At 43.8% G+C, this 27,635-nt stretch overlaps 1 protein-coding gene across 1 annotated transcript in view; it reads left to right on the forward strand.

The window, feature by feature from the left end:
- Positions 1-27,635, forward strand: part of HMCN1 (hemicentin 1) — a 173,309-nt gene that overhangs the window by 112,683 nt on the left and 32,991 nt on the right. Inside the window, exons 47-71 of the mRNA XM_058842962.1 lie at positions 803-916; positions 3,426-3,512; positions 3,921-4,112; positions 4,840-5,013; positions 5,890-6,003; positions 7,406-7,551; positions 9,109-9,259; positions 9,985-10,188; positions 11,743-11,856; positions 12,676-12,863; positions 13,281-13,377; positions 16,258-16,419; positions 16,610-16,723; positions 16,842-17,044; positions 17,278-17,359; positions 17,471-17,602; positions 17,814-17,963; positions 18,973-19,132; positions 20,040-20,164; positions 21,590-21,773; positions 21,942-22,039; positions 23,685-23,963; positions 24,625-24,815; positions 25,454-25,535; positions 25,987-26,123. Of these exons, the coding sequence (XP_058698945.1) occupies positions 803-916; positions 3,426-3,512; positions 3,921-4,112; positions 4,840-5,013; positions 5,890-6,003; positions 7,406-7,551; positions 9,109-9,259; positions 9,985-10,188; positions 11,743-11,856; positions 12,676-12,863; positions 13,281-13,377; positions 16,258-16,419; positions 16,610-16,723; positions 16,842-17,044; positions 17,278-17,359; positions 17,471-17,602; positions 17,814-17,963; positions 18,973-19,132; positions 20,040-20,164; positions 21,590-21,773; positions 21,942-22,039; positions 23,685-23,963; positions 24,625-24,815; positions 25,454-25,535; positions 25,987-26,123 (3,680 nt within the window). The remainder of the gene's footprint in view (positions 1-802; positions 917-3,425; positions 3,513-3,920; positions 4,113-4,839; positions 5,014-5,889; positions 6,004-7,405; positions 7,552-9,108; positions 9,260-9,984; positions 10,189-11,742; positions 11,857-12,675; positions 12,864-13,280; positions 13,378-16,257; positions 16,420-16,609; positions 16,724-16,841; positions 17,045-17,277; positions 17,360-17,470; positions 17,603-17,813; positions 17,964-18,972; positions 19,133-20,039; positions 20,165-21,589; positions 21,774-21,941; positions 22,040-23,684; positions 23,964-24,624; positions 24,816-25,453; positions 25,536-25,986; positions 26,124-27,635) is intronic.

Raw genomic sequence — 27,635 nt, forward strand, 5'->3', positions numbered from 1 at the left:
TTCCTCCAAGTGCATGACCAGGATCATTACTTTCTGGGCTGTATCCCAACAGTGACAGGCAGGAGCTGCCCTGGGCAGCTGTGGTGTGGGTTAGGGAATGGTTGCTGATGGGAAAGCTGCAGGCTGGCTGCCACCTTTGGCTTCACACTCAAATGCTCCCTAATGTCTGTTCTGCTGTTCCTCTGCCTAAAAGCAAGGAGAGAGAAGTTACTCTGTGATGGCAAAGCAGGGATATTCCTGATCTTTGGTCAAACATACTTGCAAATCTTCCTTTTAAATGAACATGTCTGTGCAAAGGTAACTTGACAACCACAGAGTTAAAAAGAATCTGTTCTTTTAAAGCATTGCATATAAACCAGTGCTATTATCAGCTGTTATTATTATTGATTTGCACAATTAATGAAAATGCTAGAAGGGAGAAGTGGAATTTTATTCCTTATATATAAATATGAAGATACCTTAAGGAATATTTGTAATATAAGGTGTTTATAGAGATGAGCTTATTTTTGTGTGTACACACATAAAAAGCACTGATGAGGCATTATAAATTTTCCTGAATATTAATCTAGAATCTCAATATTGTAAAGCACTCTTGTGAGTGAAAACCCTGCTGTCTGAGGCACTGTGTGCTGTCCCAGTTTCCTGCCCAGAAGTGTGTGCTGGAAGTACAGCATTTCTGCCACATCCCAAGTGCCGATCCATGAATCCTGTGCAGTGGAGCAGGGGGTGTGTGTGCCCTGCCCAGCCCTGGGATGGTGCTGGGTGTTAGAACAGGACTCTGATGCTGTTTTGGCTGTCTCAGGGGGCCGGACACTGCGGCTCAGCCCCACGGGCACGGCAGACGAGGGACATTACACGTGTGTGGTGACCAATGCTGCAGGGGAGGCCAGGAAGGAGTTCCACCTCTCTGTCCTGGGTGAGTACCTGCTCAGGTTTGGGGCAGCACAAGAGACAGGTTTGTACAGTGAGGAGGGGAGGGCATTCTGTATACTTTGCTGGTATTTTAAAAAACATTATTCCAAAACACATGTCCTTAGGGAAAAAAAATAAGTTAATTTGATACCATAGACAGAAAATCAAGTTGTAAAGAGAAGCTTCTTCTACCTAGAATCATAGAAAGGTTTAATTTGGAAGGGACCTTAAAGCACATCTCATTCTACCACCCCCCCACACCCCCCATCCATGGGCACCACTATCCCAGGTTGCTCCAAGCCCTGTCTAGCCTGGCCTTGGGTACTTGCAGGGATGGCAGTCTGTGCCATGGCCTTCCCACCCTCACAGGGAAAGATTCCGTCCCAATACCCCATCTATCCCTACCCTCTGGCAGTAGGAAGCTATTCCCCCTTGTCCAAAGTTCCTCTCCAGCTCTCTTAGAGCCCACTGAGGTCCTGGAAGGGACTCCAAAGTCTCCCCAGAGCTTTCTCCAGGATCAGCAATCCCAGCTCCAATACAGTAGGAAACCTTCAGTCAGCAGAGCCTTTAGTATGACATAAGATATAAACCAATGTGGTAGGGGCGATCCTGCTGACGTACTTAGACCAGGAGATGTCCAACAGGCTCTTTAAATGCTATTTGGAACCATTAATGTATTACTTTATCACATTGCTTAGTTTTGCAAATCAGTATTTTCCCCAGAAAACACTACATCTTAGTTTAGTAACTAAAGTGTTAGTTACTTAATTTATTGATAAAAGTGTTGCTTTTATCAATAACTGTCAGGCAGTAATAACAGTGCAGGTTTTCTCTCAGTGTTTCTGTATAGAACTTTGTTCTCAGTTTCCATTCTCTGAAGTGCAGAGCACCCTCATCTTCCTTTGCCTTCAGCTGACTTGGACATACTCACCCTGTAAATGATAACTCCCATTCAAGTCAGTTCATGTTTATTTGATGAGGTCATGGAAGTGTAAGTGTGGTAGAATGGAGGAGATGGATAAAAACTAGAAAGCATTCATTGTCTGACTGTTTTCTTTGGAGGGTTTTAGTGGCAGGGTGTTCCTGAGGGTTCTGGGAATCTCTGTTGCATAGGCTTTGTTTCCCTTGAAGAAAAATGCTCAGTGAAGCTGACTTCAAGTGGAAAATTCCATTGTTCAGTCTTCTCTTCCTTCCCCCCAGTGATTTCTTTGTCTTTCTAGAGGAAAGTTACTGGAATGGAGCCTGACAGTGGCACAGTATCCTCACCAGTCCCTGCCAGTGGGAACTGTACACAGGCATGCCAGGGTTTTTCTGGGTTACTGTAGGAGGTGCAGCAATTTGCAGGCAGAGCTTGGAATAGTAAGCAGAATATTTATATATTTGGAAAGGGTTTGGTGTGGCTTTGCCATATTTTTGAAATGAAGATGTGTTGATGACCTCTTGTATTCTTTTGGAGTGAAAGCAATGAGTTGCTGTCTTTGTTTATGAATAACAGTAACTTCTAGCCTGACTTAGGTCCTGAAGTGTATGATTTTTAAGTTTTGTTTCCCTGCATCTGTTTCCTTCACTCTAGTTTGAACCGTTCATTAGTTATCAGAAATCTGGTGTAACATTCTTGTCTCTGTTGACAATGAATTCTGCATATTTCCATGATTTTCACTTCTATAGAACATTTTTTTCCAGCAATGAGCTAGATCACAAATAAGCTGCTAAATATATTTTAGTTCCTGTCTTCTTAGGTCTTATATATAGACTGAAAGTTTGCATATTGCAGGATTATTAAAGCATAAATCTGTCTCCTTACTATGACATTTTGTTACAAAAAAATGTCCTGTTGTTGTTCCTGTATCTCCTGGAGTTGGAGCTGCTTTCTAATAACTACAGATCTCCTTTTCAGCCTGTTACACTCCATGCCTGCTTTGACTTGTAGTGCCAGTTTTTTGTAGATCTGGCCAGTTCCTTTTGGCCTGATCTACAAATACCTCTACCGTGAAAGAAATAATTGATCACAGTTTTTAACCACCTCAGTTACTCCCCAGCACGCTCATAATCTGCCCTCCTCATCCAAAATCACAAGTTGACCAGGATAATTTGGAAACATGTCAGCCACATCAGCCATATAGTAGGAGTTTCCTTGCCTTGGATAGGCTGTATGGGGGGGTGGGGGGGATAGGTATTTTAGGAGTTTTATCTTCTACTTCCCTAGAGAAATGTAATTTGTGCCACAGCAAGGTGCCTTTAGACCTATGTAGCGTGTTCATTCCCATATGGAATTAGCTGTATTTGCAGAGAACACTGATAAACCGTGGCACAGTATCCACTTCTTGGCAATATGTTGTATTGCTTTTGGTTTTTTATGACAGTTGATGTGTAATCAAACACTAACAGTGGTGAGTTTGTTTTCCTAATCCTGTGTTCCTGGGTTTATCCCTCCTAGCAGCATCACCAAGCAGCCTGTTGTATTTCAGTGTTGCAAGGAATCCATGCTGATGTTGTGTCCTTGCCTGTTCCAGTGCCTCCAGGGATTGTTGGGGAAAATGCACTGGAAGATGTGAAAGTGAAAGAGAAGCACGGAGTTACCCTGATGTGTGAGGTGACAGGTAAAAGAACAGTTTATTATTTACCTTTTCTCATCAATGACATGGTCAGATCACTGCTGGTACTGTAAAGCCTGTTTTTAATGAGATTTCAGTTCAACGAGATTTTAAAATCTCAGATTTAACTGCGGTGCTTACAACAGGACTAAGCACTCCTTGTAAAGGTTGGATGAGATGAACCAAGAGGGATGTTGCTGTGATATTTCTTCTCCAAAGGCATGTGGAATTTCAGAGGAGGTGTATATCACTTCAGGAGGTTCAGAGACTTCAGAACACATATTCCAAAACTTCCCTTCTTGAATGTACATGAAGAGCACACTTGAAACTGTATTTTCCTGTTTCTCAGACACCTTGGTATATCCTAGAGGTTATGCAGCAACTCATGTTTGCCATTTTCTCAACTCCATCAAGGGAACCCTGTGCCTCAGGTCACGTGGCTGAAGGATGGGCAGGCTCTGGCTGAGGCTGGAGATCCCAGGATCGTGTCCAGTGGGCAATCGCTGCGGATCTCCGAGGCACAGCTCCTGGACACAGGCCGATACACGTGTCTGGCATCCAACGCTGCTGGGGACAGGAGCAAAACCTACAGCCTCAACGTGCTTGGTGAGCAGCTGGGCTGCCTCTGCCAGAGGAGCAGACAGCTCAGGGAGAAAGAGTCCCATTGGAATTCTGTGGGGCTTTATTGACAGCACTGTTGCCTGTCTATGAGAATTTTACATCTCAGTAATTGATAAGTGATAGTGGTTTAATAGAAACACCAGTGCTGTGCTTCAGACAACAGAGCTGGAGTGTAGGGGGGAACCTTCACAGGATATCACCCCTATGGAATGGGCAGGACAAGCACTTTGGCTTACTGTGATTCAAGGAAGGAACATCTGAAGAGCATTTCAGATTATGATCTCTTCAGAAAAGCTGAAACCATCTGCACTTCTCATTTTGTTTATGGTTTTTTTTTTTTTTACACGAGGGTTATTGCACAATGAAGTACAAACAATGGTGAGTTTGTTTTCCACAGCCTTGTTCCTAGGCTCATCCCTCCTTCCAGGATCGTCAAGCAGCAGCTCGGCTCAAGGAGTGATGCCTTGCTTCCTGGGAACCTGTACTTGACAAAGGCAGGGGTGGGAGTGAATTCCACTGATTTGGGATCTCTGCTGACTTCAGGACAAAACAGAAAACCAGCTGAGTGTTGTCTGGGTTTTGGTGCTCCTTGTAGGACTGCCACCCAGCTAGCCGAGGGTGCAGGCAGATTCACAGTCTGAACAGGGGCCAGAAAACTGGGTTTTCACAGAGGGGCTTTCCTCCCTGTGGTTACTGATTTTGTTGTTCCCAGTGGCTCCAAGCATCGTGGGAGCAGACAGCCAAGGGGATGCAGAGGACGTCACTGTTATCCTCAACAGCCCCACCTCACTGGTCTGTGAAGCTTATTCCTACCCTCCAGCCACCATCACCTGGCTGAAAGATGGAAATCCCTTAGAGTCCAGCAGAAACATCCGCATTCTGCCAGGTAAACTCTGTTCTTAGTGAGAAATAATACCGAATTATTTTATTGCATATTTTTCTGTTACAGACTTCTTTAAAAAAATCAAAGGATATATTTCTATTAAGTGCAATGCACTGGCACAGGTTGCCCAGAGAAGCTGTGGCAGCCCCATCTCTGGAAGTATCCAAGGCCAGGCTGAACCCAGCCTGGGATAGTGGAAGGTGCCCCTGCCCATGAATGGGCTTTAACTTCCCTCCAACCCAAACCATTCTGGGATTCTTTGTACTTCTCTAGCATTCCCTGTTCCAATATTTTTAAGTACTTCACAATTAACTGATTGTTTATTTGTGTATTTATTCTTTTGTACCATCAAGCATAATGATGGGAAGATGCATATGAGTTAATGAATGAATATAAATTGCTTGTTATTAAGTGTGGAAATTAGATGGAGAGAGATATAAATTAATAAAGAGAATTAGGTGGGATTTTTCTAGGTCATTAGTAGTTTGCCATTTTTAGTTAGTAGAATAACTTTTCTGTAGTACCTGTGGAGGTTGGAAAATGGGAACAAGCTTCAGAGGGAACACTGGAGTACTGTAGATGTATGAGTACCTTACCTTGTTAACTGCAAGCATTCAGAGAAAGAATGAGTCCTGGCTAAATAGCTTCAAGAAATTCCCTGCACAAATTTCTTGTGACAAATTTCCCAAGAATCCATAAGCAACAGGAGCTGTGATCCGCAGCACTGCCATGAATCATGTACTCACTTATTACATGTGGTAGTAAGCAGTCAGGTTTTCTGCTCTTCAGAGGGCAGATTTTGAACCAAAGGGTTTGGAAATATGCTGCAGGAAGTATTTAAATAACTGGGAAACTATTAAAGATTGGTGTCTTTGGCAGGTGGGCGGACCCTACAAATCCTGAATGCCCAGGAGGACAGTGCTGGAAGATACACCTGCATAGCCACAAATGAGGCTGGGGAGACACTGAGGCACTATCAAGTGAAAGTCTACAGTATGGCAATGCTTTCAGTTTTTGAAATTTCTTTTAGTTTTGCGTTTTTCCGTTTTCCCCATTGCAGTGTTGTGTGTCCTGGTGAATACAAGATTTCCTATTAATGGCTTTGCTGAGCAAACATCTGCATTAGCTCCTGACATTGCTGATGGAAAGACACCAGAAAAGTTGATTGTTGCATCCTTTGCAATGATACAGTTGCACTAAAAGCCTTTATATCACCCAGGGGAGGACATTTAAGAAACACTGAACTCCTGTTTCCTCTAAAATGCTTCTTTTGTTGCTGATTTTCAAGTCAGATGAGTGCAGCACAATGGGTGATGTGTGCAGAGAATCTCCTGAACACAGAAACCATTTTAGAAAAACAGGAGATGGCCTCTAACATCTAGAGGGAACTTTACTGAGGAAGGTAAAATAGGATACTAATTTCATATCCTTCCATAAGATTTCATATGCACAAAAAAATTCCCACTCAAGTCCTTCCATCAGCACATTATCCTTTGAACATCTCAACCTAAATACTCAATTTTAATGCTTAAACTCTTCATTATGGGCTCAATGAAGCATAATTTTTACCTTTTTTTTTTTTAATTTCCCTGTCTGATTTGGAATTGGTTTGCTCCCTTACAGTAACCATACTGTTATTTAATTACAGTAAGTCCCTAATAAGGCCCCAAATATGGATTTGGAATAATGAGAAGATGACCAAAAAGTTCATTACTAATGCCTGATTGTGTGGGAACATAAAGCCCTCCACCCCCAAATGCCATTGCAACTGTCAGTTATTAGGATACTGTACGTATTAGGGGGAAATTTTAAAATTTCCAGTGGAAAAAAAGAGTAGAAAATGCTCTGAAAGCATTTTACATAATTTCAAAAATACTGTGAGACCAAGCTGGGGGGTAACTGAAGAATTTTGAAACATTCTGTTTTCCTTCTGATTCAGAAAGAAACAGGATTTTGCAACGCTGAGATTTCAGTGGAAATGTTGAGTTTTCACCAGCTACCCTGAGTGTGGACTTGTGATCCAACATATGTTTCTGGGAATATTAGTTTCCATTAAAATGCTCTTTAATGACTACAGTGCCCTGAACTTTATAGAATTGAAGCCAGACATGTAATAATTAAGTGCTGTAGTTAGGTAGGGCTGTAGTCAGGTTTGCATGTTTAAAAACCTGCATGTTAAAAAGTGTTGAACACAGTTTTGTATATTTTTGTACATAATAACTGTACTAAATATATATATATAGAAAGTAATAATTTGGCTGTGGGCAAGAGGCAGTTTATTGGGGGAATGCACTTGCTTTTCCTGGAGGTTATAAGCTTTTTCCAGTTAATGCTGAAATGCTGCAGCAACCAGTAAGCCATGACAGTCTCTGTCCTCTCCTTTGTCTGTGTGCAGTTCCACCCACCATTGCCAAAGGGGACATCTCTGGGCCAGGGCTGTCCCCTAAGGAGGTGAAGATCAAAGTGAACCACAGCCTGACCCTGGAGTGTGAGGCTCACGCCATTCCTGCTGCCACCATCAGCTGGTACAAGGATGGACAGGCCAGTCACAAACTCTATTCCTTCCTCTGAGGGGATGTGGGACAGGGGCAGCTGAGTGTTCTCTGACCCTGGAAATAGCATCCATGCAAGGCAGCAGGAGTCACCCTTACTCCCTGCTGCTGGCAGAATCACCACCCAGCAGTTTGGGGTTTTTGCTGGCACTCAGACCTCTGCAAATCGACATCCTGGCTTTTGGTGGGTGCCTGGCAGTGCCTGAGACACCAGGGCCGGAGTTTCCAGGCCTGGCACTGGCCTGTGCTGTGAGAGGGAGTGCCCTTCTTGGCAGGATCATCCCATGGTGTGACCACAGGGCCCATGGCTGTTGTGTAAAGCCCCCAGAGGCCCTATTACAGATGGTTCCCTCAAGTGCTGCCCTTGCAGAAGTTGCAGAGCCTCCCCCTCAGTCCTGGCAGAGCTCAGAAAGCCACAAGAGCATCTGGCTGCTCTGGGGGGGTGAGGCACACGTCCTGCCACACACAGCGCTCCATGAATCTGTCTGGAGAGCTTGGGAAGGGCAGGGCCATAGGGACACAATGAAATCCAGCACAGGAGATGAATAAAAAAGGAACTGTACTGCTATTCTGTAAGAAAGGAGAGTAGCTCTTGTTTGAGGTGTTCTTGGTAGGGCACTCATCATGGAACAGCTCTTCCTGCATTTCAGGAGCATGTGGGAATAACCCGAATGATCACCCTCTGGCTGTTTCAAGTGTGCCCTGCTGTTCTGGGATCCCTGGGAGTCCTGGCCATACTGCCAAAGAAAACCTCAGTTTGGGGGAGTTAAGAGGTCTCCAGAGGCAGTGGCTGTGCACACCTGACTGCCACTGGCACAGCAGCTGGTTCTCCTTAGGCTGCCCTGAGTGAAAGGCTCTCACTCCTGTTCATGACTGGATGAGCTATCCCCTGCAGGCCAGGAGTTCAGTGCTGACTCCCTAATCATGGAAGCATGAGCTCATGGCATGGTTTGGGTTGCAAAGGACCTCAAAGCTCATCCAGTTCCATGAACAGGGACACCTCCCACTAGACCAGGTTGCTGATGTAGATGAGCACATCTAATGTGTTCTGGACACACAGGCTGTGCCACTGCAGTCTCTGCTGTCATGTGTGAGCCACATTTGGGCACAGGAATATCTAATCCTGTGTCTCTGGGCTGCTGTTCTGTCCATTCCATCTTCAAACAGTGTTCTTGCTGGGCAGCTGATCTGTAGGATGGATTAGATCTGTTAGATTCACAGAAAGCTGGGAATTTTGCATGTATTAGAAACTTGGCCACTTAGTTCAGGGTTGGATCCAATGCCACGAGAACCCTGGCCTGATGGGGATGGCATTGCTCCTCTCAGCAGCATCCTGGGGCTAGGAGTGATGGCAAATCACATCCTTGAGGACACCAGCCACCACAATCAGAAGGATGAAGATGCAGAGTTTCTGACAACTGTGAAAAGAAAATTGTCTCCAGGAACTTGGAGCTTGATTGAGTTTACTCATGTAGCTACCACAAATATGGCTTTTTCTAGTGTGTTCTTTTCTGAGTATTAATTTTAACTTGAATTGACATTGCAGCCACTGCAGGCAGATGAGCATGTCCTGATCCAGGGCAGTGGCCGCACCCTGCACATCAAGGAGGCCCAGGTGTCAGACACAGGGCGCTACACTTGTGTGGCCTCCAACATTGCTGGCGAGGATGAGCTGGAATTTGATGTAAATATACAAGGTAAAAGGGTAATAAAACTCTCCTAATTAAATTAATTTAATTAATGTAATTAATTTTTTCATTTTTAATTAATTTTAGGTCTGTTACCCTTGTGTGGTCAAACCCAATGCTTTTGTGTGGCTTTGATTTTCAGGATGTTTTTGTTTCGTGTGGCTTTGTTTTCAGGGATATTTTGCTTTTTGCTGACTTATAGTATTTGATTATTCTTTTATATCTTGTGTTTCTGAAATCAGTGCAATGACATAGCAACTCTGGTTTTCCTCTAAATGCCATGAAAAATTTTAATTTGTTTTGAACTAAGACATACTTGTCTGTTTTGAGTACTATTTAGAGGCCCCAGACATAAGCATCCTATTGGCCTACTGTGTCTAAATAGAAGGAAACTGCCATGAGTAATTTCTGAAAATTTAGACAAAATGAGAGCTTGAGTGAAACCAGATACCTCATTGTTTTAAGTATTTTTGTTGATGAATACCCTCTGTGTTTGTTACCAGGTCAACTTACACTGTTATTTATTACTCTTCAAAAAATACTAAATAAATTGCTCAATTTTTCATTCTAGAAGAACTAGAATTTTCCTGGGTCACTTAAAGTAGGGGGAGGGGTTGATTTAATACACTTAATTTTTATTGCTGCTATTGAACATTACAATACGTTCTTATTTCTTGACTTTAAAACTAGCTATTTCTGCTGCAAAATGCTAACATTTTTCCTCTTTGTTGTAGTTCCTCCTAGCTTCCAAAAGCCTTACAGGGAATGGGAAGCTGGGAACATGGTGGATGCAGAAAGAGGTGGAGAAAGTAAAGATGTGATTGTCAACAATCCCCTCTCTCTGTACTGTGAGACCAATGCTGTTCCTCCCCCTGTGCTCACGTGGTTTAAGGATGGGTATCCCCTGAGCTCCAGTGACAGAGTGCTCATCCTGCCAGGTGGGTGTTCAGCTGGCACTCTCTGGCCCTGCATCGAGGTGATCAGAGGGATGGAGCCCCTCTCCTATGAGGAAAGGCTGGGAGAGTTGGAATTGTTCAGTCTGGAGAAAAAAAGCTTCAGGGTGACCTCACTGTGGCCTTCCAGTGCCTGAAGGGGCCGACAGGAAAGATGGAGAGAGACTGTTTACAAGGGCTGGAGGGACAGGACAAGAGGGTATGGACTCAAATTAAAAGAGAGTGGGTTTAGATTGGATATTAGGAAGCAATTCTTGGCTATGAGGATGGAGGGGCCTTTTCACAGGGTGCCCCTGGATCCCTGGAAGTGTCCAAGGCCAGGTTGGACAGGGGTTGGAGCAAATTGGGACAGTGGAAGGTGTCCCTTCCCATGGCAGGGAGTTGCACTGGATGATCTCTAATGTCCCTTCCAACCCAAACCATTCTATGACTCTGTGATTAAGAAACGGCCCTAGTGCTAGTATTTGTGTAGTGATGACACATTTCTTCCCTTCAGAATGCTTCTTTAATGTTCTTTTCACACATCATTATCTGGAAATGTTTCTCTCCAGTCCTTAGCCTTATTTTCTTTAATTTAAGAAGTAGTCCTTAAAATGGTGTGAAGGTCACCATTGAACTCTCACAGTGAATCATGGAACCACAGATCAGTTTGGTTTCAAGGAATCATAAGGCCCATCACATTCCACCCTCTGCCATGGACAGGGGCACCTTCCACTATCTCAGGTTGCTTCAAGCCCCATCCAGCCTGGCCTTGGACATTTCAATATGTTGTAACATGCACTACAGCAATGATACCTTCTCTCTGATGTGTTCCTGATTTGTTTCCTTATTAAATTTGCTTTGACAAAAAGATAATTGGAATAGAGAAGCCTCTTAACCAAGGGGTGAGGCATGGAAATCATGTTTGCAGCAGAAAAATGGCCATGATCTCCTGCTTAAGCTCATGGGGAAGGGAAATGCTGCCTGCAGTCATGAGTGTTGCTATGCAGAGATGGTTTGAGATGGAGTGTTTAAAGAAGGGCAGTGTTAAAATGCTTGTTCATCTCATGAGAGGGTAATGATGAATACTCTGAAAGTGTACTCCTAATAAATCCTAAGATTTCCTCTCCTTCTGAAGGTATTTATATGGCTATGCTTTTATGAAGACTAGAGTGAAAAGTACCTCTAAACTTCAGAAGTTAATCTTTTCAGTTTGGAACAGAGTATTCTGTGCCTGTATTTCCTTCTGCCTATTAGTTCTGTGCCATCTTACTGAGAAATATTTCTGTTTTTAATGGAAGACTAATGCCTGGCTGCATATTGCTGCAGCATGTTCATCCTTTATGTGGAATTAATTGCTCTTTTCTAATATTTCAGTATGAGCATGGCTGCACTCCAGCTATCTGCCTGTAGAAAAAGTAGCCAAGAAATAAAACCTTTAGCTACTTATAATTCAAACCAAATGCTGACCATTCATAAATTTGCTTGCTCAGGTCTCTGGTGGGGTGTGGTGTGGAGATGATGGAGAGTGCTTGATGCTGCCTTGGACTTTGTTTGCAGGAGGCCGGGTGCTGCAGATTGCGCGGGCCCAGGCAGAGGACACCGGCAGATACGCGTGTGTGGCGGTCAACGAGGCGGGGCAGGACTCTATCCACTACGACGTCCGAGTGCTCTGTGAGCTTCCCTTCTCCTCTGAGTGCCAAAAAAGGCTTCTGTGCAAAATAACCAACCATTGTAGTCCAGGAGTCCCTAGTGGTTTTAATGTTTATTTGTAAACCATGATGTTAATGTGTTTAGGGTGCTGGAGTTGTACAGCTGTATGGAGTTGTGTGAACAGAGTGTTGATGTTCTTAGTTTCATGTGTGTAGGTTATTATTAAAGGAGCTCAGTTGTGTTACAGCTCTCACCATTCACCAGAAAGAAAAGCACAGGTAAAAATCCAGGTTTTATCTTGGTATCTCTTGTTCTCTCTTCAGCTTCCCATTGAGAATTGTGACCAAGACTTCTCTCTTTCTTTATTTTGGCCATCATTTTCCACAATACCTGCAGAACTCCCAAAGCCTGAAGGGAACTGAGGATTTAGATTAATGAATGCCTGCAACCATTTGGATGATCTTTTGTGTCTGTTGACGTACTCAACGTTTTAGCCTTGGGAAACACTTCTTTGCCTCTGTGGTAGTGTTAGACCACTGAAAATTCTGATTTATTGTTACAAAAGGGTCCTGCCTTGGAAATCATCTTTTATTTTGGTGGCAAAGAATACAGTGGAATAATTGGAAGATGGGTTTTCACTTCTCTGTATGCTGTGAATAAGTATAGTTCTGCTGCAATCCTTGGAGTTGTGCTGAGTTGCAGCTGAACTACTCATGGGATGGCTTTATCTTTCACTGGATTCACTGGCTGTTTCACTCCTTTCTCCTGCAAACCCAGTCTAATCTCACAACCACCTGAGAGGTGCTGAGTGTGTGTTCTCCTCACCTTTGCTCCCTGCAGCTCCCCCATCCATCAGTGGGGCTGACGGGGACCTGCCTGAGGAGGTGACTGTGCTGGTGAGCGAGGAGGCAGCCATGGACTGCATTCCCAGCGGGAGCCCTTCCCCAAGGATCACTTGGCAGAAGGATGGCCAGCTCCTGGCAGAGGATGACAAACACACATTTCTGTCCAATGGAAGAAGGTTACAGGTAGTGTAACCTTTTTCACAGTGGAAAAACTGGGTTTTGGCAACAACAAAACTGTCTGGTTTTGCTGAGTAGGAAGTATTTTCTTTCTCCTACAAGGTGCTGCAAACAAGTTTTTGTCCTTTGTTCCTGTTCTTCACCTGCTGCTTCTCACTCCCATGTAGTTCCTCAAATACATCCATTTGTGGGATCATGCTATGAGCCACATCCATTGAAATAATTTGCTTTTACATATTATTGACTTATTTTGAGAAAATAATGAAAATAGTCTATTCTGAAGAACTTCCCTTCCCACTGATGAGTTAAATTGAATAAAACTATGAAAGCAGCGGGCTGGGCTTAATCCTCTCCATTTGCTTCTTTGGCACTGTGATGTCTATATGTTAGCTTCAAAGCCATATTTGTCTTTTTTTGCCTTAGATTTTGAATCCCCAAATAACAGATACTGGCAGGTACATCTGCATTGCAGAAAACAGAGCTGGAAGTGCCAAGAAGTATTTTGACCTCAATGTTCACGGTAAGTACCATCATCCATAACTTCTGTCTTCTGTCAAATGCTGGTTCAGCTTGGATGTGTTATTTTTAGCAGAATACTCAGACCCCCTCAGCTTCATTCATGTGAGTCCTACTGGATGTGATGGAGATTCTGACAGATCAGAACTCAAATATCAGTTTAAAGTACCTTGACAACATACGGCTCTTGATACCACATGGCTTTAGCTCCTCATACGTGTTCCAGAAAGGTGGGAATTGTTATTGAGGGAGCCTGGTGTGGTGTCTGTGTTCACCTAGTTGGGATTGCTGAGCCCTGGAATCATTAATTATAATCAGGTTTGATTATAGCCTGTTTTGATGCATTCAGAAAACACATTTTTTCAAAGAATTTAATGACAGAAAGCATTAAACAAAGATACATGGCTTGTAAAAGCTTGGTTTTTAGAAATGTGCCCATTAAGGTTCCTTCCTGTTCTCTATTTTTGGTTTTCTTGTGGAGTTACAATAGGATTAAAATAAATGTTGGCTTTAAGCATCAAAAGTCTGAGACAAATATGATCAAGACATTTTTCATAAAACAGTCTCCACTACCTTCCCTTCTCTCTCCTGATAACTTCAGAAAATCAAGACATCTCTAATGAGCATTTCAGAGTAAACCCAAACTTCCCCTTCTACTTCTGCACACTTTCAGCTTTCCATCCTGAAGACAAAAGAAGCATCATTCCCACCAATTCTTCTGCGCTATTCCATGTTTCAACCTGACAAGGAATTACTGGCAGCTACACTTTTTTCTGCTTTATAGAAAACAAGGGCTAAAAGACAGTACCAGCATCCCAGGAATGTGAGGAATCAGCTTTTTGCACACAGAGTAATTGCATTTTTTCCTCTGTCACACATGCAGAAAATTTACCTATTACATAGCACAGATTTCTAACCCTTTTTGCTACTCAGTAATGCATTTAGCCAAAAATAGTGTTGTCATGGGAAGAATTTGCCCTGGAGTTGTTCTCTGAGAAGTTATTTTCTGGACAGACAGTGGAATCTGTCCAGATTTCTTCATGTGTGAGTTCTGTTTTTAAATCAAAATATTTCACTTTTCCTGACATTTGTGTTTAAATTTAAACTTCTGTCTTAAAAATATTTGGTTTTAGTGATTATGGCTAAATACTGTTCTCTTAAAAGAAATATTTACATGAAATTCCAGTTCTAACCTAACAGTATTACCAGCTTAGGTCTATCTTTCTTAATGCAGTTTAATTTGAAAAATTAAGAGTGTAGCTCTGCAGGACAAGACCACACAGGGTGAAGCAGTAAGGAAAATGCATTATCAGTAAGCAGCAGGATCTGTGTTTTGTCAGTGTCAAAAAAAAATGGCTATTTCCCAGCATTTATATATATTTCTAATAGAACTGTTCTCATAAATTTAAATAAAATACTAAAGATTATGGTCTTTATTAAATTAGAAAATTCACTTCTGGTCTCCAAGGTGAGTAATAAAACTATTATAATACTTTTTAAAATACAGAAATTAAGCACCCAGCTTTAAAATAGTAGGGAAATAATAGGTAATTTTCCTGCTGAGTGCTATATTTGAGCCCATGACTCCGTGTTTTTGCACATAGAGATACATTTGTATATGCAGATTACCTGTGGTACATTTGTGGGTGTTTTTTCCTGCAGAAATTTTAATCAACCACTGACACAATTTAAGCAAATTTCATTAAAGACAGCCAAGATTCAGCCCTGTACATTAAATTACCCACTGCCAATAATAACATCTGTGCAAAAGGAACTGTAAAGTCAATAAATATAAATAACTATCAAATGTCATGAGGTAAGAATTCTCCACTTGCTCTACTGAGCCATTTTATCCTCTTTATCAAGGAAATATCCTTCAGTTATTTCAAGCTGAAAAATATGGACTCAATTCCCCATTTACATGGACTGCTCTTGTTTGTGCAGTGCCCAGAGGAGCCATAAACTTGCTTTTATGACTGGGTTGTGTCACTCAAGTGACAGCAAACAGCTGGAGCTTTTAAGGGGAAGATGGGCCAAAATACTTAAACGTTTCTGTCTTTGAAGAGGAGGATTCCATGTGTTCTTTGGAGTGATTTTTCCACACAATAAAGCCAAGAACATGCTTTTGCTTTCCTCTCAAGTGTTTCATATATCCCCACTGCAAAAACATGGCAACTGTAGCTTGGGGGTTATTAAAAGGAAGAGATTTACAGTTCTTTCATTCTAAATGGTTCTTGTAGAACGGTCACATGTCAAACTATCCTTGATTTAAAAATTCTGGGACTTGTAAGCTTAAGGAATGCACCCCTTGGAGCAGTGCGGCATGCCAGGATTTTCCAGTGCTAGCTCACTGCTAAGCAACAGGTTTGTCTGGTTGACAGAACAACTCTGAACTGTGTTGGGAGGAATAAATTTGGGGTCTCTCTAGGTGGAAAATGGAGTGTTATAGCGAGAGCAGGAGCAGAAAGGAATCAGGAAAAGGTGTTAGTCATCCTACACATCCTGCCAATGGGGATTTGCTCTGTCCTGTCTTAGACAGCAAATGTCCATGAGCAGTGTTAGAAAATTGGCAGTGCATTGTCAGGATCTCATGTAGGTTCATTAGCCCTCCCAAGCCTCCAGCACAGGAGGACTGCAAATTAAATAGTTGACATTGTTGTGAAGTACAGGAACAGGAATAGGAATGAACATTGGATTAGTTTCACTCATATTTCCAGATGCATCCAAAAAGCAGTGGATCCATTAATAGGATGTGAAAGATTTTCGCAACCTGGCCCTTTGGCAAAGTGGAGCAATTCAGCTTTATTGTAGTAAATCAGGATCTTCTGGGAAATCCTTTGTTGATACAGTGATAGATGCTGTTAATGTATTTTTCTCTCCACAGTTCCTCCAAGTGTTGTTGGGACTAACCCTGAGAATCTGACTGTGGTAGTGAATAATTTCATCTCCCTGAGTTGTGAGGTCACGGGCTTTCCACCTCCTGATCTCAGCTGGCTCAAGAATGGAAAGCCTATCAGTTCAAGTTCCAACACTTTTATTGTGCCTGGTGAGGAATCTCAGTTATCCTACAGCCTTAGGGCTCAGCTTCTGTCTGGTTTGTCTTGATGGGGCCCATGGCCACTCTTTGTGGGGCACAGTGCCTGTGGTCAGCCTGTTACACCTGCAATTCTAAACCAGCCTTTGGGATTGACATAACCACCACAGAGCAAATCTCCAGCCTTCTCTCCTCACTCCAGGTGCTCGGATGCTGCAGATTCCTCGAGCTAAGCTGTCAGATGGTGGAGAATACACCTGTACTGCCAGGAACCAAGCTGGGGAAAGTCAGAAGAAGAGCTTCCTAACCGTCCTTGGTTTGTGTTTTACTCTTTTCTGAAATAATACCTGTTTTTTGGAAAGTGTGGGGAGGTTTATCTGCTTTATTGGGTTGTTTCAACACGATGCAGAACTGAGTCTGGGCTCCTTCCCCAGTGCCCCCGAGCATCAAGGCCCAGGGGGGAACGTCGGTGACAGTGCTGAACGTGCGAGTGGGCACCCCGGTGACCCTGGACTGCGAGTCCAATGCCATCCCAGCCCCAGTCATCACCTGGTACAAGAACAGCCGCATCATTCCTGACTCTGCCGCTCTGGAGGTCCTGGCAGATGGGCAGACCCTGCGAATTAAGGCTGCAGAGGTGGGCCAGGCTGAGGGGAGGCTGCATCTGCAGCTGCTCTGCCACTGCCAAACAATCATTTCAGTCTTTAGTGGTGTATTTTACTTGCTGTACAAGGGAGATGTGTTTCCTGGAGGCTTTTCATCCTGTGAGAAACACTGAGTTGGCAGAGGCACAGGTTTTTAATGTCTCTAAACTGTAGCATTAAAATAAGAATCCATAATGATTTTTTAAAAAACTTGTTTTTATTTCAGGTTTCTGACATGGGACAGTATGTGTGCAAAGCCACAAATATTGTGGGACGAGATGATAAAAATTTCCATCTCAATGTTTATGGTGAGCACACTCTGCATCATCTACACTAGTTATTGTAACAACAGACTTAGCAGATTAGGCACTTCAAAATCAGTTTACATAACATTCTTACTGCTTCCATTCAATTCACAGTGCCTCCAAGTATAGAAGGCTCTGAACAAGAGCTGGTCAGTGAATCCATCAGTAATCCTGTCACCTTTGTGTGTGATGCTACTGGAATTCCTCCACCCACATTAATGTGGCTTAAGAATGGAAAACCGATAGGTAACATTGTCTCCTGCTTTTCACTCCTTCCCCTCTTTGAGGCACCACTTTGCTGTTTGCTGTCTGGTTTGTGTTTCCTCTTCATTTGTCTCTAGACAGACTCTTAAGAGAACTGGTTAGAATATTTGTTTTGAAACCTTGATGGAACAATTTCTCCCAAAAGAGATGTTTGCTCCCTGATTTGGAATGATGACTTGTTTATGTATTTCAGAAAACTTGGATACTCTTGAAGTTCATATTTTATCTGGTGGAAGCAAGCTTCAGATTGCTCGCTCTCAGCTCCTGGACAGTGGCACCTACACATGCATTGCATCCAATCCAGAGGGGAAAGCTCAGAAAACCTACGTGCTTTCCATCCAAGGTAAGGAATGGGAGAGAATGCAGGGAGCAGAACTGGTTGAATATTGCATGAATGTGACACTGTCTGTGCTGGAGATCATGTAACCACATAGAAAAGTGGAGAATTTGGACTGTTACTTTAATAACCAGAGGGGAGAGTGGTTGGAGCATTCAATACTTCTGGTCCAAAATTTGCGTGGAAGAGAACATTCTTTAGTCCTGACAATGGAACTTGAACAGAGTTGTGCAGGTTTTATGCCTCTGCTGCTGGTCACATCATTCCTCCTGCTGAGCACTGGAGCTGCCTTGGTTGGCTGCAGAGCAGCACACGGAGATGGATTCAGGAGCAGGGGTACCTGTTATGCTATGGAAGGAGCTAGAAAAGACCAAGCTTAGGAATACTTCCCTCATCCCCACCTTAAGTGACAAACCCTTATTTGTTATGGAATTGTCTCCTGCCTCACTGTGAATCACCCTTAGTCTGCAACTGTTGTGTTTTCCTCTGTTCCTAATGACTCATCCCCTAATTGCACTGGTGTACTCCTGCCTGCCATTTTTTCCCCAAGTTTGGGAATGGAATGTCAAGCTGGTTGCTTGATCAAATGTGTCTAAAATTGCTTAAAATGCTGTGAACTTACTAATGGGACTGACAGTCTTGACTTCATGGATAGCAAGACTGTCATCCTCGTTCCTTGGGAATGCAGGCTGCAAATGGCCTTGATTAGGATGGAATTAGTGTGGCTGTTTACAGGGCTATGATGATGTTGGTCACAAAATCCCAGACTGGTTTGGGCTGGAAGGGACCTTAAAGTCCATCCAGTGCCATCCCCTGCCATGGGCAGAGACACCTTTCACTATCCAAGCCCTGTCTAACCTGGCCTTGGACACTTCCAGGGCAGCCACAGCTGCTGAGAGCCTGCCCCAGGTACTGCATGAAGTGTTGGTGCTCATGAGCTACTGGAGTGTGTCTGTTTCTAGTTCAGGTTACATTTCTTGCTGCTGAATCTCTTCCCTCTGTGGTGCATTTCCAGTTCCTCCCAGTATTGCTGGCTCTGAGATGCCGAATGAAGTCAGTGTCCTCCTGGGAGAGAGTGTCCAGCTGCTCTGCAATGCCACTGGAGTGCCCACCCCAGATGTGCAATGGCTGAAGGATGGAAAAACAGTTACCAGCGATGATTTACAAAGGATAAGGCAAGAAAAATAAGCAGACACTGCATTCTCTTCTGTAATTTTAAGGGCCCTAAGGAGAGAATGTGAGGAGAGCCTGAACTGGAATTTAGCTAGGTTAAGAGTATCATCTCCCTCCTTAGTTTCTATAAATCAAGTATAATTTGTTAGTCCTTTGATTTTTTAAAATTTCTTTTTCCTAACAGGGATAAGTATATTATATTCATGTCTTTCTCAGTTAATGAATTCCATATAAGTTCATCAGCTTCATGAAAGTTTATTAAGGTCATTTAGTTCCTTTGGAGGGGAAAGATCTGAGGCATGGAAACATTTTACTTGGTGTTTTTCCTTATGGGTCCTTCAAAAGTCAGGCTGGAGTTGAATCTTAAAACAAAGTTAAACAGGACAGCTCTAGGAAAAAACTTTTTAGCCTCTCTCTACAAAAGATACTTTGCAAAGCACAGTGATTCTCTCATCAAGCTCCCAGGAGGGTTGTCACTGTTGGACACGAAATAAGGAGCGTGGATTCAATTCAACAGGCAGAAAGGGGATCATCAGAAGGATTTATTTCAGAACTTTTCAGCCCCTTTTATAAGGTGGTCTGATGCAGGTTTAACATGATTGGTAAAGGGAACAACACCTCTCTAGTCCCATTGGTGGAACAAGAGAAAACACACTCAGCACAGTTGTACAGAATTGTTTTGAGAAACCCAAGTTACTTACAAAAATGGTCCTTGAGAGAAAAATGTTCTCAAAAGATTTACCCTTGGGAACAGATCAGACACTGACAGGCTGAAAAACTCTCTCAGGCTCAGAAAATCAGGTCTTCAGAGGGTAGAGGTAGTTACTGAAATGTCCAAACTAGGCTGTTTATTTGCCAGGTCAGAGGAACACTAAACAAACTCACTGTGCTTTGTGGTGGTCCTTGTAGAGTGACTACAGATGGCAGCACATTAAACATCTCCAGAGCTCTCACCTCAGACACAGGAAAATACACTTGTGTGGCTACTAACCCTGCAGGAGAGGAGGACAGGATTTTCAACCTGAATGTATACGGTGAGTTGTGCCAGATGTGAAACCCAAGTCTGCTCTGTAATCCCATCCTTGGGAGTGCTCCCAAGGGAGAGCACAGAGAGGAATGTCTGTCTGCAGTGAAATCCTGCACACACATGTTTCAAATGCCTGTGCTGCATATATCACACAGGATGCTCTGTCAATGACAGAAGAGTTGAAATTGCTGGTTAATATGTTTTGGGATAAACAGGAGTTAGTTCCTTTGGTGGATTTCATAATAGAGGGATTCTGCTTGTGATAATTTTTTTATTTCTTGTGGGGAAGAGTATATTGGGGCTGATTTGCTGTGACACTGCTGCATTGTTGTGTTGTCTTCCCTAATTCCAATTGAAGCACATCAGCTAAGAGCAGAATGGTATGAAGGGAGCTGATAGTTAAAGGTCCTGGGAGTTTAAAAAATGAGGGAGTGTTGGAGGAAATTGCACAGTTTGACATCCAGTGGCTAGTGAGTGTAATCCTTTAGCAGCATAGAGAGTGGATATTTTAAGTTGTGGAAAATGTGGTCATTAAGTACAATGGAAGGTAGAGGGGAGAGTTCTGCCCTCAGAGCAGGGTTTCACATGTCTGTCCCACTTACACAGACTCAGAGTCAGTGGGCATACAGGCATGAACTAAGCAATAAGAGATGACCTTTGGTATCATTAAAAACAGCACATCTTTTTGGGACAGAATGGTTCTGCACAACAGCGGGGAGTTGGTGCTCAGTTTGTATTGGTTGAAGTTCCAGCAAACCAATTTAAAGGTCTTACTGATGAGTGATAGGATCCTAACTGAGCCAGTGCCTGGAGCTGCACCTGACTGAAATTCTTTATGTAGTGAACCCCCAAGTCCATGGCTTTTAAACCAACCTGTAACCCCAAAGAGCCCCAAAGCAGCAGTTTGTGTCATCATCCAGGATACTTACCTAGACATTTTGAACTTTCTGTATTTAAGAATGAAGTCAGCAGATGCACCCAGTAAACTTACTTTCCTCCTCTGTGATTTCACTATTTCACTATGTATTTAAGATTTGTATGATGTATTGTATTTGTATGATGTATGATGTATTGAAGGAATTTATTGATTTGTTTATTATGAGTTTGAGTGGTCCCTTTTGGCCCTGGGCTCAGCTCATCCCTTCCTGCACTGTCCTTCTCTCTCCAGGAACTCCATACCCTGAGCTTTTGTGCTTGCAGCAGGCTGGCAAATCAAAGAGAATTCTACTGTCATTGTACAGTGCCTCTCATTTGAAATATATAAATGGGTGATTTTTTGTGCTCAATATTATTGCCTAAGGATATACTTTACAAAAAATGGGATCCTTTTACTCGGTTGTCAATGGGGCATTTGGGGTAGGATTTCCTGCAAGGTGGAATGGTTTCAGGAGCCTGTTTTAATACATTTCTTTCCATCATCTACAAAATGCAGTTCCTCCAACAATAGCAAATAGTAAAGATGAAGCAGAGGAGCTCACTGCCCTTTTGGACACCTCCCTAAATATTGAATGCGATGCTGCTGGGACCCCCCCACCACAGCTTCACTGGCTGAAGAATGGCCTTCCTCTGTCTGCCTCCTCCCAGATCAAGCTCCTCTCAGCTGGGCAAATCCTCAGGTTGGTTTTCTTTTCTTTTAACTAGCTTTCTGTTCTTTCTTGCGGTATCAGCATAATTCTGCTGTATTTTTGGAAGCAAGAGTAAAATTTCTTCCAAACCATGCCATAATAAAGGTGATGTGTTCCATGTATTCTATTTACAGCTTGCTTTAATTGCATTTTCCCTAGGCTTGCTCGAGTGCAGATATCTGATACTGGAGTGTACACTTGTGTAGCATCTAACAGGGCTGGAGTGCACAACAAACATTACAACCTGCAAGTTTTGGGTGAGTGTCTCTGAAATTTTTATGGAAAGAATCATATTTCTTGATTTCCTAAATGTACTCTTTAGTTTTCTTTCTCACCAACACCTTATGCCAGATAGCCACAAGTAGAGGTTATCACTGGGGAAATACTAACTTTTCAAAGTATTGGGGTCTTTTTTAAATGGAAAGTGTTTTAGCCCTAGAGAAGTTCTTACTTGAATTGTCACCAATAACCATAAAATCACAGAGTGGTTTGGGTTGAAAACAACTTTAAAGCTCATCTAGTTCCAACTCCCATGTGTCACAGTTTCTTTTTAGAAAGAAATTATTTAATTTATAAGCGAAGTTTAGCACAAGAATGTAAGTGGGGAAGTGCAGAAGGGCAGCTGTTCCATCTGTTCTGTGCCCAGAAAACCCCTGACTGAGGCTCTGTCCCTGTGCCTCTGTCCTGTGTGTGACTGAGCTGTGTCCCTGTGCCTCTGTCCTGTGTGTGACTGAGCTGTGTCCCTGTGCCTCTGTCCCATGTGTGACTGAGCTGTGTCCCTGTGCCTCTGTCCTGTGTGTGACTGAGCTGTGTCCCTGTGCCTCTGTCCTGTGTGTGACTGAGCTGTGTCCCTGTGCCTCTGTCCTGTGTGTGACTGAGCTCTGTCCCTGTGCCTCTGTCCTGTGTGTGACTGAGCTGTGTCCCTGTGCCTCTGTCCTGTGTGTGACTGAGCTGTGTCCCTGTGCCTCTGTCCTGTGTGTGACTGAGCTGTGTCCCTGTGCCTCTGTCCTGTGTGTGACTGAGCTGTGTCCCTGTGCCTCTGTCCTGTGTGTGACTGAGCTGTGTCCCTGTGCCTCTGTCCTGTGTGTGACTGAGCTGTGTCCCTGTGCCCCTCTCCCGTGTGTGACTGATTTTTGTCCCTGTGCCCCTCTCCTGTGTGTGACTGAGCTGTGTCCCTGTGCCCCTCTCCCGTGTGTGACTGAGCTGTGTCCCTGTGCCTCTGTCCTGTGTGTGACTGAGCTGTGTCCCTGTGCCTCTGTCCTGTGTGTGACTGAGCTGTGTCCCTGTGCCTCTGTCCTGTGTGTGACTGAGCTGTGTCCCTGTGCCCCTCTCCCGTGTGTGACTGATTTTTGTCCCTGTGCCCCTCTCCTGTGTGTGACTGAGCTGTGTCCCTGTGCCCCTCTCCCGTGTGTGACTGAGCTGTGTCCCTGTGCCCCTCTCCCGTGTGTGACTGATTTCTGTCCCTGTGCCCCTCTCCCATGTGTGACTGAGCTGTGTCCCTGTGCCTCTGTCCTGTGTGTGACTGAGCTGTGTCCCTGTGCCTCTGTCCCGTGTGTGACTGATTTCTGTCCCTGTGCCCCTCTCCCGTGTGTGACTGAGGCTCTGTCCCTGTGCCTCTGTCCTGTGTGTGACTGAGCTGTGTCCCTGTGCCCCTCTCCCATGTGTGACTGAGCTGTGTCCCTGTGCCTCTGTCCTGTGTGTGACTGAGCTATGTCCCTGTGCCCCTCTCCTGTGTGTGACTGAGCTATGTCCCTGTGCCCCTCTCCTGTGTGTGACTGAGCTGTGTCCCTGTGCCCCTCTCCTGTGTGTGACTGATTTCTGTCCCTGTGCCTCTGTCCTGTGTGTGACTGATTTCTGTCCCTGTGCCCCTCTCCCGTGTGTGACTGTGCTGTGTCCCTGCAGTGCCACCCAGCCTGGACAATGCGGGGGGCACGGAGGAGGTGCTGGTGCTGCGGGGCAGCGTGGCCACCCTGGGCTGTGTGAGCGATGGCTCCCCTGTCCCCAGCCTGTCGTGGCTCAAGGATGGCCTTGCCCTGCCCCTCGGGGCTCGCCTGAGCTCCAGCAAGCGCGGGATGGTGCTGCAGGTGCTGAGGGCAGAGCCTGCGGACACGGGCAGATACACCTGCGTGGCCTCCAACAGCGCTGGGCAGAGCAGCAAGCACTTCATCCTGAAGGTGCTGGGTGAGTGTTCACCTCTCAGCATGAGCAGGGACATGACACTTAAAACACCTCCAAGGATATTAAGTATTTTCATAGGCTCACAGAATCCCAGAGGGGTTTAGGTTGGGACCTTAAAGCCCATCCAGTTTCACCCCTTGCCATGGGCAGGGACACCTTGCACTCTCCCAGGTTGCTCCAAGCTCTGTCCAACCTGGTCATTTCAATAAATGATAAATGAGAGAAATAAGGAAATTAAAGATACCTAAAGATGTGTGAATGTGCAATACACTATGTATTTCCCAAGTACAGAAATGTGCTGTAATTAATATAAACACATGCTATAAATTAGTAACTTTGCTTAGCAGAAATTCAACTTGCTCGGAAGATGCACAGCTGAAGGCACAACAGTTAAAAGGCTGATAAATATAGTTGCTGAAATTATATAATGTTTTGTCTGTGTTTTTTAAAACATTTTCTAATTAATAATTCTAAATCATAAAATATGCAAACTAATAGGCAGAATCAGATAGAAATTACTGAGTTCCTCAGTGAGGTTGTGATACAATCAGAAATAATTTAATGTAGACTAATTCTACAGACTCTACCCACAAGATCATGTTGTCAATCAGTTTTTATACATGTTTTGAGTCCATAGAGAACTGGAATGTTTTTCCTTCCACAGAGCCACCTCATATCAATGGCTCAGATGAACCAGAAGAGCTCTCTGTCATTGTTAACAACCCACTTGAGCTTCTCTGCATCTCCTCTGGCATCCCAGTGCCCAAAATCTCATGGATGAAGGATGGGCGCCCACTGTTGCAGACTGACAATATTTACATGCTAAGAGAAGCCCTCCGAATAACCAGTGCTCAGGTAGTGTTTGTTTCAAAATAGGCTCAGTTCTGCAATCCCTAAAGTGGTTCCTGCCTTAGGACCATCCTTAGAGGTGTTGTAAAAACCCCTAAAATTCGCCCACCTGCATTTGTGGTTAGAGAAGGGTCTGGGTCAAACAACCTTTAAAAACCTGCATCAATAAACTAAGGCTGGATCCAGGTGTGTATGCCCAGGTGAAGTTCCCCAGACAGAAGTGGCATAGGGCTGGGATTGATTGCTGCTTGTTTTGTTTGTAAAACAAACACTTCTGGGCTGTACGATGAGGAGTTTATAGGAAGGAGAAACCATAAAGATGCTAATGACTGTGTGCACAGAAGAATTTCCTCAGTACCAAAACCTGACCCTGCCTTAGGTGGACCCCTACAGCCAGTTCCATCTTTACTGCTGCACACACATTATCCAGAGAGAGTTTGTGGAGTCTCTGATTAAACCCAGCAAAGTGAATTCAAGAAGTATTCAGCAACTTCATTACTTTCTTTCCAAGCATTCTGTGTCTCCTGTGCTTGTGTTCAAATGCTGCCTGTTGTATGTTGTTACCGTGTTTGTATTTCTTGGTTTTGCTGAATTTTTCCCTAGGAAAATCTGGGGTTTCTGCTGAAGTTGTTCTGTGTTTCCAGGTGGAGGACACAGGAAGATACACATGCTTAGCATCTAGCCCAGCAGGAGATGATGACAAGGAATATTTAGTACGAGTGCATGGTATGTTCAATTTAGGGAAGAATAAATTTTCTCAAAGTGTAAGCTGCTAAGGTGCATATCAGCATCTCAGTTGACAACACATATTCCTAAAGAAGATATATTTTATAATATTACACTATATGATCATAATTAATGTTTCTGATTAAGGATGGTTAGTCTGAATGTGATACACAATTCAAAGGCAAGTTCCACCTGATTTCTGTTACAATTCCAAGTCTTGTTTTGAATATTCAGGAAGCTCACAGATGTCAGTATTTGGTTGGATCAAGTTTGTTGTGCTCACTCTATAGAGATGATATATTTAACACAGATATTGAGAGGAAGAACTAATTAATGATACCACAGCTTAGCATTTATTTTAAACTTGAGATAAATTGGAAATTTTCAGTAAGAAGTTTTCTTGATGGCTCATATGTGTGGTGTTGATTTTGTTCTCTGGTTTTTGTCCCAGTTCCCCCCAACATCGCTGGTACTGGAGGGCCCCAGGAGCTGACGGTGCTGCAGAACAGCCAGGCTATTCTGGAGTGCAGGTCGGACGCTGTGCCTCCTCCCACCATCTCCTGGCTGAAGAACGGAGAGCTGCTGGAGGTACCAAGGTTCCAGCCTTTGTGCTGGCCTTTTGCTCACTGCAGTGTCACAGCAGTGCTCAGGGTCTCTTGCTCCACTCACTCACCCCTCAGCCCGAGTTATATGCCCGGAACTCAGAGCAGCTGGGTAGCCCTAGTGCCACTGCAGTCAGTCCCAGCTGAGCCCCCAGAGCCAGCAGGCATGTGAAGTGGCCATCCCACTGTTATTTGTTCTTTTTTCCTTTAGGGGGATCCCTTGCTCCTCCTGGCTCCTCTGAGCAATGCTAGAAGCCTTTGGTAAACTCCTGAATGGCTTCCCAGGAAAGGTAGCTGAGACAAGACTGCACTGTGTTTCCTTTGGCTATTATTATGCATCCTCCTACTCTAGTAGCATTTAGAAAGGAATTGAAGTTCTTTAAAAAAACATGGGTTACTAATCATCATGTTTTGTACCAAGTGCATCTTTCCCACTCAGAATTCCCTAGTGCCATGGCAAGGCAGAGAGTCTTTGCTGGTTGAGAGACAATTAGCAAGATGAGGATTGTTTATACAGAAGGAATTTTTTCCTTCCCATCCTTTGAACCACTCACAAAACAGCTCCTTTTCAACGGAATATTAAAGTCCAGTTATTAATTGAACTTAATTAAAAATTCTCTCAACCTTTGCTCATTAATAAAGAGGAAACAAATACAGATTAGATACAAATACAGAATTGTCTCCTTTAACTGTGATCCTTCACTAAATCTTCACCCAATTTTCTGCTTGTTTGCTTTCCTCTGGCATGTCATTCTTCCGACTCTTTCTCTGTGGTAGATTTAGAAGAATTACATATTACTGGAAGTAGGATATGGTGGGTGAATGTGTCTTACAAAGTGCTGCTAGGGACCATGATCTTAATACAGCCAAGGAACCAGCTGGAAACAAATTTAACAGGACCATTCTGCTTCTGGACAGTTAATTCTGTAATTGGGGGGTGGATTTCTTTAATGAAAACAAGTTTGAACAAGGTTTTAAATAACATGCATATGAATGTTTTTTGCCTTAGCCTTCATTGGAAAGCTTGTGTTTGAAAAGCTGTGCTTAGAGAACATAAACCATGGAAAGCAGCTACTGTTAAAAATACTCACCAGAAAACAAAAGTAGAGGAATACCGTGACAGCCAGAGGTGCACAGCTGGTAACCTGGAATTATCTTTCCACTGTTAGTTCTCCTCCTGCCTCATGAACTCATGTCAGAATGTGAGGCCTGAAACTTCTTGGGGCTTCAAAGCCCATCCAGTGCATCCCCCTGCCATGGGCAAGGACACTTTCCACTAGCCCAGCTTGCTCCAAGCCCTGTTCAGCCTGGCCTTGGATGCTTCCAAGGATCCAGGGATAGCCACAGCTTCTCTGGGCACCCTGTGCCTCCCCATCCATGAGCTCATACTCTAGACTGTCGAGATGAAACACAAGGGATGGGATCACCATGCTGTGAGATGATTTATTGCTGAAGTAGCCCGATAAGGTATCAGTCTCGAGGTGTGACATTTATAGGC

Source organism: Poecile atricapillus, chromosome 7, assembly GCF_030490865.1.
Source record: "Poecile atricapillus isolate bPoeAtr1 chromosome 7, bPoeAtr1.hap1, whole genome shotgun sequence".
In the NCBI taxonomy this organism is placed as follows: domain Eukaryota; kingdom Metazoa; phylum Chordata; class Aves; order Passeriformes; family Paridae; genus Poecile; species Poecile atricapillus.